The sequence below is a fragment of the Eublepharis macularius genome, chromosome 16, assembly GCF_028583425.1.
Source record: "Eublepharis macularius isolate TG4126 chromosome 16, MPM_Emac_v1.0, whole genome shotgun sequence".
In the NCBI taxonomy this organism is placed as follows: domain Eukaryota; kingdom Metazoa; phylum Chordata; class Lepidosauria; order Squamata; family Eublepharidae; genus Eublepharis; species Eublepharis macularius.
This window is the reverse complement of record NC_072805.1, coordinates 21,463,983-21,480,000: the sequence shown is the minus strand read 5'-3', so window position 1 is coordinate 21,480,000 and position 16,018 is coordinate 21,463,983. Positions and strand designations below refer to the sequence as shown.

General features: G+C 46.9%; 1 protein-coding gene across 2 annotated transcripts in view; it reads left to right on the top strand.

Moving 5' to 3' along the window:
* Window positions 1-15,271, top strand: part of TRADD (TNFRSF1A associated via death domain) — a 15,758-nt gene extending 487 nt beyond the window's left edge. For both annotated transcript variants that reach the window (XM_055000429.1, XM_055000428.1), the window contains exons 2-5: window positions 3,430-3,582; window positions 6,031-6,311; window positions 8,415-8,619; window positions 9,824-15,271. In XM_055000429.1, the coding sequence (XP_054856404.1) occupies window positions 3,441-3,582; window positions 6,031-6,311; window positions 8,415-8,619; window positions 9,824-10,131 (936 nt within the window). In that variant the 5' untranslated portion in view covers window positions 3,430-3,440 and the 3' untranslated portion in view covers window positions 10,132-15,271. The remainder of the gene's footprint in view (window positions 1-3,429; window positions 3,583-6,030; window positions 6,312-8,414; window positions 8,620-9,823) is intronic.
* Window positions 15,272-16,018: the final 747 nt, after the last annotated feature.

The window sequence follows — 16,018 nt, the reverse complement described above, 5'->3', positions numbered from 1 at the left end:
GAGTACGCGGATCAGTTACTTCACTTTAACTAACTTTGTAACCAGAATCGCTACAACAGAGAGTTGCCCTCCTCTCTTGCGCGTTTGAGTGCACTAAGAGCCAAGCTACAAGTGACGAATCACTCTTGCCAGGCAAGTGTAATTCGTCACTTGTAGCTTGGCTTTAAATTAAGCGAGGAACCAAATCCGAGTTGGGGAGCTCTTCCAAACAAGGCCAAGGGTTAATAACCATTTGGGCTTAATTAATTAGGAAGGCTGGCTCGGAGCAAATCTGGTTTGTCCAGTTTCCTAAAAGGTTAGGAGAAAGTGATGCGGGAGGGTATCAGTGTCACTTAATGAATGTTTAGCATTTCAGTAATAATGCTAGGAAAAGTGGAAGGAAATAGAAAAGATGCCAAAATGAAATGCCTTGACTCGATAAAGGAAGCCATATATCAGTTTGCAAGATCTGAGCAAGACTGTTAATGTTAGGATGTTTGGGAGGGCTTTCATTCAGGGAGTCTCCGTAAGTTGGAAGTGACTTGATGGCACATAACACGCACACACAATTGTTACAACAACCCTGAAAGGTAGGCCAGCTGTATGAACTATGGAGTGCAAGTGGGGAGAATGGCTTGCCTGAGGCTTACCTAATTTGTGGCAGAAGAGGATCGAACCAAGTACTAATTGGCGTGTTCTAAGGCTGCATCCATACCCACAACATTGCACATTTTGCAGTTGTATAATTTGCAACTGCGTTGTCTGGACTGCACAGGAAAGCCTAGATGTGGATGACTGCTTTCGCGCAACAATAGCACAATATTCAACAATGCTACACAAGTGCTACTTAGCATGTGCTAAGGTGGATGGCTTTTATTTCTTTCATGTATACTCCCACCTTTCTCCCCAATGGAGACTCAAAGCAGCTTACATTGTTCTTCCGTCCTCCAGTTCACTCTCACAATGACAGCCCTGTGAGGTAGGTCAGGCTGAGAGTGACTAGCCCAACGTCACTCAGCCAGCTTCCGTGGCAGAGAGGGGAATCAAACCTGAGCCTCCCAGATCGTAGTCCACTCTAACCACTACACCACACTGGAGAAGTTGAATCTCTGGCGCTTCCCCTCCGGAGGATCTATCTGCCATCACTAGAGTGGGAGCTACCCACCCACCCCGGCTCCACTGCTACCTGGCATCCCTAAAAGACTAAAACATCTTCCTGTTACTAGCATGGTACGGTATAATTTCTCTAAAGCAAAACACAGTATAGTGGTCCAAGTGTTAGACTAGGAGCGCAGAGGCCTGAGTTCAAATTCAGCCACTGCCCTGAGTAATCTTGGACCGGTCACTAGTTCCCAGCCTAACTTACTTCTCAGGATTGTTGTGACGGTAACATGGAAGAGGGGACAACCCTCTCAATACAGCTGGAAAAAAAATAAAGGTGCCCCAAAGATTTATTTATTATGATTTAGCCTGGAGGGGATGTCTCTAGCTAAGGCCCTGAACCACATGGGCTGTACTTGGGGTTGCCAGGTCCAGGTTGGGAAATTTCTGGAGATTTTAGGGGTGGAGCCTGGAGAGGGCAGGGTTTGCGGAGGGGAGGGGCCTCATTGAGGTATAATGCCGTAGAGTCCACCACCCTCCAAAGCGGCCATTTTCTCCAGGGAAACTGATCTCTGTCACCTGGAGCTCAGTTGTAATTCTGGGAGCTCTCCAGCCACCAGCTGGAGGCTGGCAACCCTAGCGTGAGACCAAAGAGAGTGAAAGCTAGACCAAGAAAGCCCAGAGGCTTCAGTCTATATATGTGTGAGGAGGGAGGTCCAAATGGGAAACTGGAACATCATCAAGGCGTAACCCATTATAAAGATTAATTTCCTTTAGTAGAACCAGTAGAAAATCAGTGTTTAAGTCCGGGAACCTTTACACTGAGCTAAAGTGCAACTTCCCCTGTGCTGGAGAGGCGCCTCAGCCCCTGGAGGCAGTAGGAAGGACTACACCACTAAAGACTGGAGGTGGGGAAAGATATACTAATAACCCATGCAAAAACTCCCTGCCGGTTTTTTTTAAAGGGTATATCAGGAAGAATGGGTCTAGAGTAGCTTTTGGCCTGCTGTGCCATTTCCCCACTTATAGGGCATTATTAATCTAGAGGAACTTTGAAAATGATAATCCCTCTGATTATCAGTCTGAAGTGGCACAGCCCATTCTTCCACCTGGGTGCTGTCCCACCCCATTCCACTGCATGTCTAGACCAGGCCTCTGTGCCATGCAGAAGGGTGGGAACAGACTCCTTCTTCTCCAGCTGACTATGAGAAGGGAATAACAACAACAACATGTGATTTATATACCGCCCTTCAGGATAACTTATTGCCCCCTCAGAGCGGTTTACAAAGTATGTCATTATTATCCTCACGACAATCACCCTGTAAGGTGGGTGGGGCTGAGAGAGCTCTGAGAGAGCTGTGACTGACCCAAGGCCACTCAGCTGGCTTCACGTGAAGGACTGGGGAATCAAACCCGGTTCTCCAGATTAGAGTCCCACCGCTCTTGACCACCACCAGACTGGAAGGCTCTGTCAGTTTCACCTCCCCTTCTAAGAGGCAAAGAGGAAATTAACAAACCCTCTGAGCAGCTGATCTCCCTGGCTCTGTGGAGAGGGGAAATTAACAAAGCCTTCTGATCTCTTTTAAAACTCCACTTCCTGGCTAACATTGCGACTCCCTTTACCTGTTCCTCCTCGTGTAAATCTTCTCTTGTAGCTTGGCTCTGAGTCAGACCATTGGTCTATCAAAGTCAGCATTGCCCACTCTGATCAGAAGGTTCTCTCCGGGGTCTCAAGTGAAGATCTTTCAAATCACTCACTACCTGATCTTTTTAACTGGGGATGCTGGGATTAAACGTGAATGCTAACCCCTAGCGCCAGCCCCTCCTCTGCAGTGGCTCCATGTTCTAGAACTCCACATATTCCTCAGCTATAATGAAGGCAATTGCCCCACCTGCAGTCATTTTTTAGTGTATACACTGATGGTGTGAGGGATATGTTGTCAGTTAATGGGAAAGTGAAGTTTGCGTACAGGGTAAAACTGACAGTGTCTTTTCTTTGTGTGTTTACTACCATCCTGTTCCTGTGTGGACAGAGGGGAATGAATTACCCTAGTCACACAGAGCCACTTTTTTTGTGAATTTATATCCCACTCCCCCCCCCCAATAGTAACATTTAAATGGTACACTTTCCAGTGCTGATGGCTCAACCTTGGAACTGGTACCTCTACCAGGAGGGATGCTGATTCCATGGGACTGGACCACGTGCACATGTGATTGGGTTATCCAAAGGTTACCGTGGCAGCACAAACACTATTCATGATATAGTAGTTCCCAGACCTCCTGGGTAACATGTCAAGGGTCCCTAACTTACGACTGTGTTTGTGTTTTGCTTTTAATATTTTCTTGTAGCTGGCAGAAAAATGGGCGACAGCGCTGATGTCTGGGTGGGAAGTGCTTACCTCTTTGTCCAGTCGACCTCTGAACATGTTCTCCTGCCCTCGCTGTATGGAAACCCAGAGCAGAAGCCTCGTGTATTCAAAGCGCTCAAGCTGGCATTCGCTGGTACGTGTTCCGCATCCGGGAGCCCTTTTGCGTGCGGCGTGGCCCACACGGGCTGACTGGCTACCCCATTCCACTGATGACGTGAAATGTAGCCACGTGCAGGGTAGATAGTGCGCCTTTAGTCTGTGACCTCACTTTTTGAACGCTGTGGGCCTAAGTGTGGAGTGCAGCTGAACAGAGGAAGGGGCCATGTGTACACCCCCTAAGGAGACTGAGAGCGAAACCGCATGAGATGAATTATACGAGGACACTCAAGTGAAGGGAGACGCAATGTTAGCCGGGAAGTGTAGTTTGAATTTCACCTCTCTCTACAGAGCCAGCAAAGATCGCTCCTCAGAGAGTGTGTTAATTTCCTCTTTGCCTCCCTTAAGGCTCTGTCCGTTATTAACAAACCCTCTGAGGAGCCATCTAGTGGGCTCTGTAGAGAGCTGAATTTCAAATGACACTTCCTGGCTAACATTGCGTCTCCCTTCACTTGAGCATCCTCATGTAATTTGTCTTGTGTGGTTTAGCTCTTAGTGCATTTACAGCTCGGTGGACAGAAACGTAGCAGTCTTCCTAGTTAACTTTGACAAGCGACGTCCACCCAGGGGTAGGCGGGTGGCAGCAGTTCTTGCATTTCCAGACTTTACACTTTGGTGCCATTTCCTTTCTTCAGAGCGTGTATACGTAGGTCAGCTCAAAGTCTTCACCTTATCAGAGAACCGTAAAGATAATGGCAGATGTGTCATAAAGGTCTTTGTACCTTCTGGCTGTAACAGAACTTTGATGGGAGCCTTTGTTTGATTTTTTTGTTTTATTGGACTTCTTTTTTTTATTGGGACAGAAGCGATGTACAGCGCCTAGCTCAGGATAGGGGAACCCGACAAGTCGGGCAAAGGTGCCATTTCACACCCACCTTTTCTAGGGTTGTCGACCCAGTGAGATTATCCCCCAACAACACCTGTAACCTTGACACAGACGCCCTCTCGTACTCACCCTCTCGTACGAACTGCACGAGGAGCAAGCAGGAGGGCACTATCTTCACCCCTCAGCTCCATGCAATTGCCTGGTCATCGGCAGAGTGCAGCTGAGCAAAGGAAGGGGCCATGTGCATACCCCCCTCTCTGTGATCAGTGGTGACTCTTTCAGGATGTTGCTTACCATGGGGAGGGGGTGTGCATGTCATTGTGTCCTCTACGTGGTCACACTTCGCAGCTGACCGAGTAGTTGCACGGGGACAGGGCCATTGCACCCATGTCCGGTCTCTCTCCCCACCCGGTGAGTCACCGTGGGGGAAAGGAGGTGTCATCTGTACCAGGCTTCTGTCCAACTCCATAAACTGAGTAAATATTATGACAAACCATTAAACAAGCCTCTGTAGTAAGAATTGAAACTAGAGGCACATATCCCTTTGCTTGGAAAACTGACGAGGAAGTAACGTTGCTGCAGTTATGAGGTATAAAAAAGGAATATAATAAATGCTCTAAACACACCAGTGTGTTTAGCAGGGGGGCATGGGGGGAGAGTGTTGCAGTTTGATCTGAGATATACCCACATTCCAAGCCCAGGCTTTACACCTTTCCCTCTGCCTCCCCCGGTCTGAACAGCAGTCTGGCAAGCAGAAATTCAGCCGGCAAAGCATTTCCCAGGTGGGAAACGCTTCGCTTTCTAGCCTGCTAGAAGAAAGAAAGAATGGAAATGATTTTTCAAAACTCTGACATTTCCAGTGGGAAACTTAGTTCTGCCTTGGGGAGTTTCTTTGCGTCTATAGACATACGAAGTAGCCTTGTATAGTCCAAGCCACTGACACAGGTTTGCCTGTTCTTTCTGGCATTGGTTCGCTATGGAAGAGGCCTTTCTTTCTACCCAGAATCGTTTCAACTGGGGATACCAGAGGCTGAACCCGTGACTTCCTGCACAGAGAGCAGGCATTCTACCTCTAGACTACGAGCGGAACTACAAGTGACAAAAGGCACGGGTTGGACACTTGTCAGCTTCCCTCAAGTTTTGGCGGGAAATGTAGGCAGCTTGGCGGAATGTTGGACAAGTGACAGTTGAAAAGTCCATTGGACAGCAGTCGGAGAGCCAAGCTGTGAGACCAGGATGCCTACATTTCCCATCAGAACTTGAGGGAAGCTGACAAGTGTCCAACCCGTGCCTTTTGTCACTTGTAGTTCCGCTCAAACAGGAGCTCGGAATGTTATCCTCCAGGAAACCAGCTGCTTGAAGGAGCTGGTTACTGGAATCCATGGGCTGGATCCAGCCAGCCTTTTCACTCAATCACACCTAATTTTCCTCCTTTCCCTGCTCCATTTATAAATACACGTTCCATCATCCCCAGCGTAAACTTAAATTTGTTAGCCCAAAGAAGAATCCTCCCTCCTTTTTGCCAGCAGAGAAATGGGTTGGGTCCAGTCCGACTCCATGACTTGGTTTGTTCGTGATTTTTCTTCTCCTCCTCCCCAGATTCTACGGGTAGCCTCAGTGGGGTAGACATGCTGAAAATCCACTGCAGTGACCCCCACTTGATTGTCCAACTCAAATTCTGCAAGCAAGAGAACTGCCGCAAATTTCTGCAAAGTTACCGGGAAGGAGTTCTCCGGGAGGCTCTTCAGAGACATCTCAAAGTCTCCTTGGCCATGCCGAGCTCAGTCCCCGTCCAGACGGAGCTGAAAACTGGTGCTGGAAAGTTGGACTCTATGCTTCCGGAGGAGGAACATTGCTTAGAGTGCATCTACCGAGAAAAGGTGACAACAGAAATTTGGGAGTATATGGGGGGATTACTACACATGACAGCTGGTTTAATTTTATTTGGGGACTTTTAACAGGCTTTTCTCCACCCAGTGTGGGCTCCAAGCAGCTTACAATATCACCCCCCTTCCCCCCACATAGAACAGAAAACTAAAAATATTTACACTCAAGTTAACCAACAAATCTACCCTCTGTCATCAAAAAACACAGAAGGAAGGGAGGAGGTAAAGCCGGTTGTAGCAGCCGTGGCTTTGGGGGCACGCAGTTAGGTGCTCTCTGGGAGGGTGTATGCAGCAGTTGTATGGGAACTTTGCCTTGGGGACACGATTTCATCTCCCCAGTGCTTTTTTCTTTAAAAAAAATCCAAAAAGAAGTACCAATACTGATGTCCTTCCCTCTCAGCCCAAGTCCCGAATGCCCAAGAGGAGCCGGTACTCCGTACCTGTGCCTACCCCCTGGAAAAAAAACCCTACATCTCCTGCAAATAACTGCTTTCTAGTGTTTAGAGTCCAGTTGTGACTGTGAATGTGTGCCAGTTACAGAGCGGGACCATAGGCCACGGAAGTTGCTAACCCCCTCTTGCAACCTGCTGGAAATCTTAGGACTCAGATGTAATGAAGATTTCTGCATCTCCATCCGCACTAGAAAATGCAAATTGCAGTCTTGATACTGCCTCAATTTGCCTCGGGGTTGGGTGAGGAAGAAAGAGGAGGTTTGAACCTGTCAACCTCCCGACAGTTTCAGTATTCAAAACTAGCCTCCCACTCAGTGTGTTTAAGGATAAACGACGTGTTCTTTAAAAATACATCTTTTCTCCCTTTAAAATGCCCATTTCAAAGTGATGGAACAGGTGTCCGTTATTGAAATCAAGTGGTGGTTAAGAGTTAACCCCTATCTTCCCTGTGGGGCACTGAGGCTGGACTAGACTGCAAATTACATTTTATAGATGGATGGACAGAGAAATGAACAAAGGTGGGGCTGTGACATAGTGGCAGAGGATCTGCTTGGCATGTAAAAAGTCCCCAACATTTTAAAACGATCACATAATTGGTGGTCCTGAAAGACTTCTACCTGAGACACTGGAGAGCCACTCCCAATCTGAGTCAAGAAGAGTACTGACCTTTCATATGTTGAGAGGTGTAATTCTCATGACTATCTGTGACCTTGTTCATCCACCAGTCTGGCTTCTTAGCTTGCAGTTTGCATTATCAACCAACTCTCAAGTCTGTTTTTGTAGCCATATGGACTAGAAGCTTGGGTTTGTCTTTTTGTAATGCATAGATTTTTTAAAAACCCACTATCACATGGCACCACACACAGATTATCATCATCATCATCATCATCATCATCATCATCATCATCATCATCATCATCATCATTATTATTATTATTATTATTATTATTATATCCCGCCCTCTCCGCAAGCAGACTCAGGGTGGGTCACAACAGTAGATAAAATATACAGAGATAAAATCACAATCATTTAACATAGCCGTCTAATAAAACACCTACTCACTGTATAAAAAACCATCTAGCATCTGACGGAGGTGGAGGTGCAGCTTAACCACGCATGGTTGCTCATATATGGGGGGTAGATGGACAAATACCCCCCTTACATAGGGGAAACTGGGAGAGAGGCTCATTTGATGGAGTCCCTGATGGCCTCAACCATACGCCTGGCAGAACATCTCCGTCTTACAGGCCCGCCTGAAGGAGACAAGATCTTGGGAGGCCTGGATGTCCTCAGACAGAGTTCCACCAGGTCGGGGCCAGAGCTAGCACATATGTTCTGCCCTGCTAAAAACTGTGGATTCTCATCTTATGAAGACTCCTTAAACGAGGAGGAGGAGGAAAAGACCTGTTTCTGAGGGGAAATGAGATCAAGATAGGTAGCCATGTTACTCTGCCTGTAGCAGTAGAAACGGGCGAGAGTTCAGCAGTACCTATAAGATTAACAAAATTTGTGGTAAGGTACGAGCCTTTGTGAGCTACAGCTCACTAGTTCAGAATCGTCTTCAGAATTTTTACTGAGGGGGAAATGAGACAGAAGGAATCTTCTTTTGAAGTAAAAATAGTTTTTATACTAATTTGCATTTCAGCCTAACCGTCTCAGGGATGAAGAAATTACAGAGCTGGAGGAATCCCTCAGGAACTTGAGTTGTTACCAGGAAAGCAGCAGGAACTCTGTGAGCCCAGCAGTGGAGAGTCCGTCTCTGAATTCTTCACTTTCACCCTACAGTTCTGGGAAGAGTCTAAGCTCTCTGCCTCAAGGGGACACCTTCACCTTCCAGGGACAGCAGTTTGGTAAGTGTGAAGCCAGGTGGGGCAGCTGCCAGGGTCTAGGACTTCCAGCAGGGCCCAGGACTCTTGTCAGCATGGCGTAGAGGTTAGAGTGTCAGACTAGGATCTGGAAGGCCCAGATTTGAATCCACCCTCTGCCATGGAAGCTTGCTGGGCGACCTTGGGCCAGTCGCAGATTTTCATTCTGGCCTACTTCACAGGCTTGTTGTGAGGGGAAAAATGAAGGATGTTGTAAGTCCCTTTGGGTCCCCATAGGGGAGAGAGGTGGGAAATAAGTGACATAATTAATTAATAAATTAGTGAGCTGGCAAGGAAGGACACACGAATTGGCAATTGGAAGAGTGATCAGGGGGTGTGCTCTCTGTCCAGGCCCCCACAAAACCTGGATCTGCTCATTGTGAAGTGGAGAAAACTGACAGAATCCTCCTATCCTAATCACAAAAGCTGACTGGTTCAAATACATACAGCTGAGAAAAAGAGGGAAAGATGGAAAGAGTTACTAAAAGAGGTCGCTTAACAATGCATTTCTCTATGTCACCTGCAGGGGGCACTCTGAAAACCTATTTTCCTTATATGCAAATATAGAGAAGAGTTTTGAGGCTGTTTCACATTTTATGGGAAGAAAATGCAATGATGTTCTCATATAAAGGGAAGTGCCGGTATACTCCCAGCTGTTTGGCATATGGACGCATCTCGTGTAGATGTACCCAAACCTACACTCCTGTTATTGCTGGTGTAGTTTCAGCTTTGTAGCTCTTTCCCCATGACTGTCGCAAGAGGTGAAAGTATGCTAGCCATTTCTTGAGGCAGGTAGACCCCTGCCCTCAGCCCCAGTCCCCTGCCCTTGAGAAATTAAGTGCAAAGGAGAAAAATGTCTGGAATATGGCCTCCATAGTGATACTTCAGAAATTTCCCCATGCCTCTATGTACTAGAGAGACTGGGGAAATGCTGAGAGCATCACTTGGAAGCGATGTCACGTGCTCTCCAAATTCCACCTTCCCTAGGCACTGCCCCTCAAAATCTCCTGGCATTTGCTAAGGCAGTACTGGCTATCCTAGTGCAGATAAAAACCAACGAGCACCCGTGACGCATTTGCAAATGTGCGTTGGTGACTCCATCACATGTGTAAATGCATCCTTTAAGAAATGTATGCCTGTTATGTTCCAATTAGTTCGATTTCCCCCCGCCCCCTATTATCTTTTCAAGCCAACAGAAAAATCACCTTAGACGACCATCAGAAGTTTGCCAAGCTCGTATCAAAGAAATGGAAGCAAGTGGGCCGATCTCTGCAGACAAACTGCCGAGCTCTTCGGGATCCCATCATTGACAACTTAGCCATGGAGTACGAGCGGGAAGGCCTTTACGAGCAGGCGTACCAGCTGCTCCGCAGGTTTATTGACTCCGAGGGCAAGAGAGCCACCATACAGAGACTGATCGCAGCTCTGGAGGAGAACGGTCTCATAAGCTTAGCTGAGGAACTGCTGGGCATTCGCCCCAATGAGACTGCCGTGTAGGAGAGGGCCGAAAGGACTCCTCGTTTGAAGCTACTTGCTACACAGGGCGATGCCTTTGAACACTCGTGTGAGTTTAGAAGTCTCTTGACCGCACCTTAGTAATTCAATACCAGCCCATCCGTGGTTATCTGCCACTGGTGGCTGCCTGTCAAAAGAAGCCACTGCAAACACTGATTTAGGCCTGAAGATTGCCGCATGCTTCAGTGCTGAAATGTGGCTGTTTTTAAGAAACACTCCGTCTTCCAGTAGGATCCTGCGGAAAATGGTCCTATCAGATCTTCACTCTTTTGGAGTTCCTCAGAGCAGAGGAGCCAAAAATAACCCTGAACCTCTATGTATAAGCAAGAACTGGTGGGTGCAAGGACACAGTCTAAGTCGAGTGACCATATCTTTAACTAAGGCTGGTTCTGCTTAATGCGGTCCCGGTCGCACACACATTTTCCCCAACATATTGACCGTAGCATGAAGTAATGATTTATATGTGTGCATTCAAATGAGCCATCAACAGGCCACCGATGACTCTTACTGGAGTTGACTTGAGGAAGCACAACATATTCATCTCCGCATTTACCAACTGATTGAATTGAATTCATCAAATTACGTTCCCTAAAACAGTCGACGGCTGAATGTGTGAAACAACTCTATTGGATAGCCATTGGAGGATCCACTCACCTACGTGCCTTAAAACAATTTGACCGCTGAATGTGGCAACCGGCTCCCTTGGAAAAGTGTTGCATTTCTGATGCTAAGCAAGTTCCCTGCATTTTTTAAAATCCCGTGATGACTCTTTCATATGTGCACCCCTCGTTGGAAATGGAAAAAAAATGCTTGCCTGGGGGCCTTTCATGTGAACAGTCTACCAGCATTTTGTACGACTTACAGAGCTACACAGGAGTGTCTTACTTACCTCTAGTATATATCATTTTTTGGCATTTGGGAGTAAGCCATGGACTTTTTCAGCACAGAGGACCATTGATAACTTGTCTCATCCTCTTCTGCCTGGTTGCCCACGGGAGCACTCAGTTTCTTTGTTTCCCCTATCAGCATCCCCTCCCTGCGTCTGTAGCACAAGCAGGTATTGACTTTCTTTCACGTCAGAAAATGAAGCAAGTCAACCACATGGCTGCGTAGAAGCTCTCCAAGTGTGCCAATTCCAGCTTTCTCTTCTCAGCTGCTCTGTGCCTTAGAATTGTTTTCAGGATCCTGGAACAGCTTACTGTAGCTTTGCTTTCTATTTGTTACAAATTTGGGGGTTGTAAGGAATCACTGAGGGTGGGTGGGATAATGGGGACCCCTCAAGCTTCCAAGATTTTAAACTCTCGGGGGCTTGAACAAGCCGGTTCTCCCCTCACCCCTAGCTGTTCTCTGTATTTATCAGGATGTTTCCCCAATTCCCTTCAGGTCAGTATCCAAAGTCGTCTTTTTTCACATAGCACCCCACAGGTAGGAACCCTGAGCTTGTCTGTGGGTCGCTCAGATTTGCTGCTGTTGTGACTGGCTTGAAGCTCTGCCGCGTAACTGTTATAACCAATAGAGAAGACGCCTCCCTTGTACTATGGGTGGATTCATTCACCATACAGCCCTTTTGTGGCTGTGTTCACAGCCCCTAGCACAAAGTGGCAATATATGCACTGGGGTGAGACACAATCCACTCCTTTATTACCAAGTACACGAAGGGTAGGCAAAGAATTGAACGATGCACTTTGACACCTTTGGAGGGAGGTATCCTGACTTTGAGAGTTTTGTGAATTGCTGGTTTACAGGTTCACAGGCTTTTTGTCTGTGTTAAGTCCTCTGTAATGCCTGTCGCCGCCATCACCCATTATGATTGTGGAAGGCTAGCTTATGCAAATGACGCCCGAAATGATAGAGCTGTCCAGGGGATACTCTCACCGCTTCTGCTTGCAGGGGAGGGAATATTGTATGGTGGTTGGGTCGCAAATCAGCTCTTTGCTGGTTCAAATCCCACTACTGTAACGAATTCACCTGGTGGCCTTAGGTAAGCCACTGCTCTCAGTGCTCGCTCCCCAGCTATATTGTGGGGATAATAATAACACTGACCATGTACACTGCTCTGAGTGGGGCACTAATCTGTCTTGAGAAGTGGTGTATAATGCAGTTATTATCTTCATGCAGAAAATTCCGTGCATGTGAAAAATTAGACATCACAAAGGAATAGAGGTCTTTATTTGGCCATTCCCTGATATGCTAGACTTCTGCATGCAGGATGTTCTTTCTCTTTCCAGCCAGAAAACATTCCACTCTGCATTTTCTCACTTCCACTCTTTAGGACAGCCCTTCTCTAGTTTTATCCCTTGATGGGGTGAGGTCCTCAGGCAGTGTGAAATGTCTATTTTGAATAAAAACATGCCCATCCTGTAATCATGCCAGTGATGTTAAAAAGGTATTAAAGGACAGCCGATGTGTAAGAACTGGACTGAAGTATAAAAAACATACGGGCCCTTCAGAAGATGGAGTAAATTGGCTGTACCACAGTAACCAGGCTTACTATCAATACTTCAGAAGTAGATGGGTGTCTGCTGTTGAGGGAATCGCTCCTCTGTTACTGCATGATCTTACAAATGTTTGGTGGTGGAAAGTGCTATCAAGTCATAGATGGCTCGCTCAGAATTTATTCCCACCACATTCACTAGAGCTGATTCCTTGCCTCTCAGCTTTTGGAAACTTGCTGAAGACTCAGTCTCTATACATGAGATAACTTACACAAGGATGCTCAGGTAAAGGGAGATGCAATGTTAACCAGGAAGCCGAGTTTTAAAAGGTCAATTTCTCTACCGCTGGCTCAGATTGCTTCTCAGAGGGTTTATTTCCTCTTTGCCTCACAGAAGGGGAGGTAAAACTGACAGTTCTAGAGAAGTGAAATTGACAAAACCTTCTGATCTGCTTTTAAAACTCCGCTTCCCGGCTAACATTGCGTCTTCCTTCACTTGAGCGTCCTTGTGTAAGATATCTTGTGTAGAGACTGTTAGTGTCATGGCTAAGTAGATATTTGAACCCAGGCCTCCCACAGCCAAGCCTACTGTATCCTCTGTTCCTCAAAGTGTGCCCACTGGCTCAATATTTAGGAAGTTAACTCATGTTGATGGGTTCCATCCTGGAGAAATTTCAGACTGGCATTTCTTACTTGCACCTTAGAGCCAAGCTACAAGTGATGCCTGACACAGATTGGACACTTGTCAGCTTCCCTTAAGTTTTGATGGGAAATGTAGGCATCCTGGTCTTGCAGCTTCGCTCTCCGACTGCAGTCCAGGGGACTTTTCAACTGTCACTTGTCCAACGTTCCGCCAAGCCGCCTACATTTCCCATCAAAACTTGAGGGAAGCTGACAAGCGTCCAACCTGTGTCAGGCGTCACTTGTAGCTTGGCTCTCAGACTCGGCACAATTCTACTGATATCAGCAGTGACAGCACAGTGTTTCGAAGAGTATTCTGAACATTTGTCACAAGCCACTGGACAAAAGCCATTTGATGACATGTATTTTTGGAGATTGGAAGCTTGAGAAATGACAGTTCACACAGTGCAATCTAGGTTGGAAGAATTCTACGTAGGATGGCAACGTCTGTGATGGCAATTTTTATTTCGCTAGAACAAAAGATGGAATAGATGGATCTATATTGTCTCAGAGGCATAGCTGAGTTGGTCTGCAGTGGAGGAGGAAGATTCAAGTCCAGTAGCACTTAAAAACTCAACAAGATTTGCAGGGTATAAGCTTTTGAGAGTCAAGCTCTTTTCATCAGAGAGGGAAGGCAGCTTGACTTGAAGAGAACTTGAGTCTTGAATGCTTATACCCTGGAAATCTTACTGGTCTTTAAGGTGCTACTGGACTCAGATCTTATGGATATATATAATCACTGTCACTTTTAAAGACTGGGTCCCTTTTTTTCAAAAGGGGCTGAGCATGTAACAGAGTACTCAAAAAAGTACTGCGTATGTTCTCCAAACAGGCATCTGTTTGATAATTGCCATTACTTTGGCATTTGTGGTGCTCCTTTTCACCATCTAGAATCATCATTTCTGGGTGGTTTGTTTTAGAGCTCTGCCTATGCATTCTTGAGCGACATACGGTTTAACTTCCATCTGTGTATTGTTGCTGTATAATGTTCAGCCATCCTGAAAAGGGAACATTCGCTCAGGCGGCATTCAGTTGTCATGACAAAACCAGGTTTTATTGGTTGGCAGTGGCACCCAACTGGGGCGTGCCTGTTTTGCTTTTCAGACAGCCTTCTCCTGGTGCCTTGCTCTAGGCATAGGAGGCCTACCCACTAGGTGGATCTAGGCAATTGCCTAGAGCTCCAGAGGCACCAAATGTGGTTTGCTGGTGGCAAGTGCCAGCTCTGTGGGCAGTGCCACCACCTGGCTAGCCAACCTAGATGCTTGAGGTTCCCCAAAACCCATTAGTCCAACCTTGCTTATAATATTTTCCATATGGCAACATTTAGGTTGCGGGTTGTTTCTGTAGTAGGTTCATTCTTCTTCGTGCAAAAGGTGTGTTCATTTTCTGCATTCAGACGAGGCTGGTTTGTGAACTGCACTTCGTGCAAGCTATGGCTTATTGTGAAATAAGAATTCACAGATCATGGTTTGTGAAATGGTTTCGTCCCTTTCAGCTGCCTATCCACAGAGGTGCATGGTACAAAGGATGTATTCTCTGGTGGGAGCAGGAGGGAAGGCAAGAATGAACAGATTTATTTAGATTCCTTTGATGGCCACGGCCAACGTCATTGGATATTGAAACACTCATGCTATGGCAGTCAAGCTTAACTGGACTGGGTTGTTCACACAGCAGAATCCATTTATGAATTATTCCTATTCTGTGACGGTAACGTGATACCCAATATGCCATGGTTTCCCTTGTTTTCTGAATGCTACCATAATATCCATATCAAAATTGTGATTTCCTCTTAAAGTTTATTTCAACCCTGGGTGTTTTTCACACCAAATCCAAGATTATTTGGGATGGGCACGAACCACAAAAAAACAACCATGTGGTTCATAGGTTTCCACGAACCAGGAACCACAAACTCCCATGAACTGGGGCAAGTTCCCAAACCAGTTCACGGTTCGTGGGGTTTAAATGCCCCTTTCCAAGGCTGCTTAGCAGCAGGGGAAAGGGTATTTAATCGTGTAAAGGGCCCTTTCCTGCCACTTGCAAGCAGCAGGGCCCTTTAAACAGCCCCCGCCCCTCCCCCTCCTGCGAGGGGTGGGAAGGCAGTTTTTGACCTCCTCTGCTGCTGCGCGGACTCGCAGCAGCCATTTGAGGGGCGGGAAGGTTGTTTTGGGCCTCCTCTGCTGCTCTGTGGGCCTGTGCAGCAGTGGAGGATGCCGAAAACTGCCTTCCTGCCCCTAGCAGAGGAGGAGGAGGCCGCGGCCGCAGAGAGGACAAGGTAAGTGTGGGGGTGGGTGGGGGGGACTCGGGCTTGTGGGATTTGGACATTTAAAGGGCCCTGCCACTTGCAAGCGGCAGGAAAAGTTTAAATGGCCATTTCCCCGGGGAAAATGGCCATTTAAACTGTCCTTTAATATGTACCAAACGAACCAGTAGACCAGTTCGTGGAAATGAGCTTCCACGAACCACTGGTTCGCGAACCACGAACCGGACTGGTTCGTGGGTTTTTTTGGTTTGTGTTCAGGTTTGTACCCATCTCTACTATTTACCACTCCTATGTTTTGCCTTGCTCAAAAATAAGCCTCCACCCCTGCCCACCCCAGCCTGTTTCCATATCAACTTTTCAAATCTTCACCAACTGGAGTTAGAATTGCCTACAACTTCGCAGACACGCAGCAACATCATTCTGCAATTTACGGGTTCTTGGAATGGCCACCTGGTGTCAGCATCTTGCACAAGAAGTCAGATGTCAGAAAAATG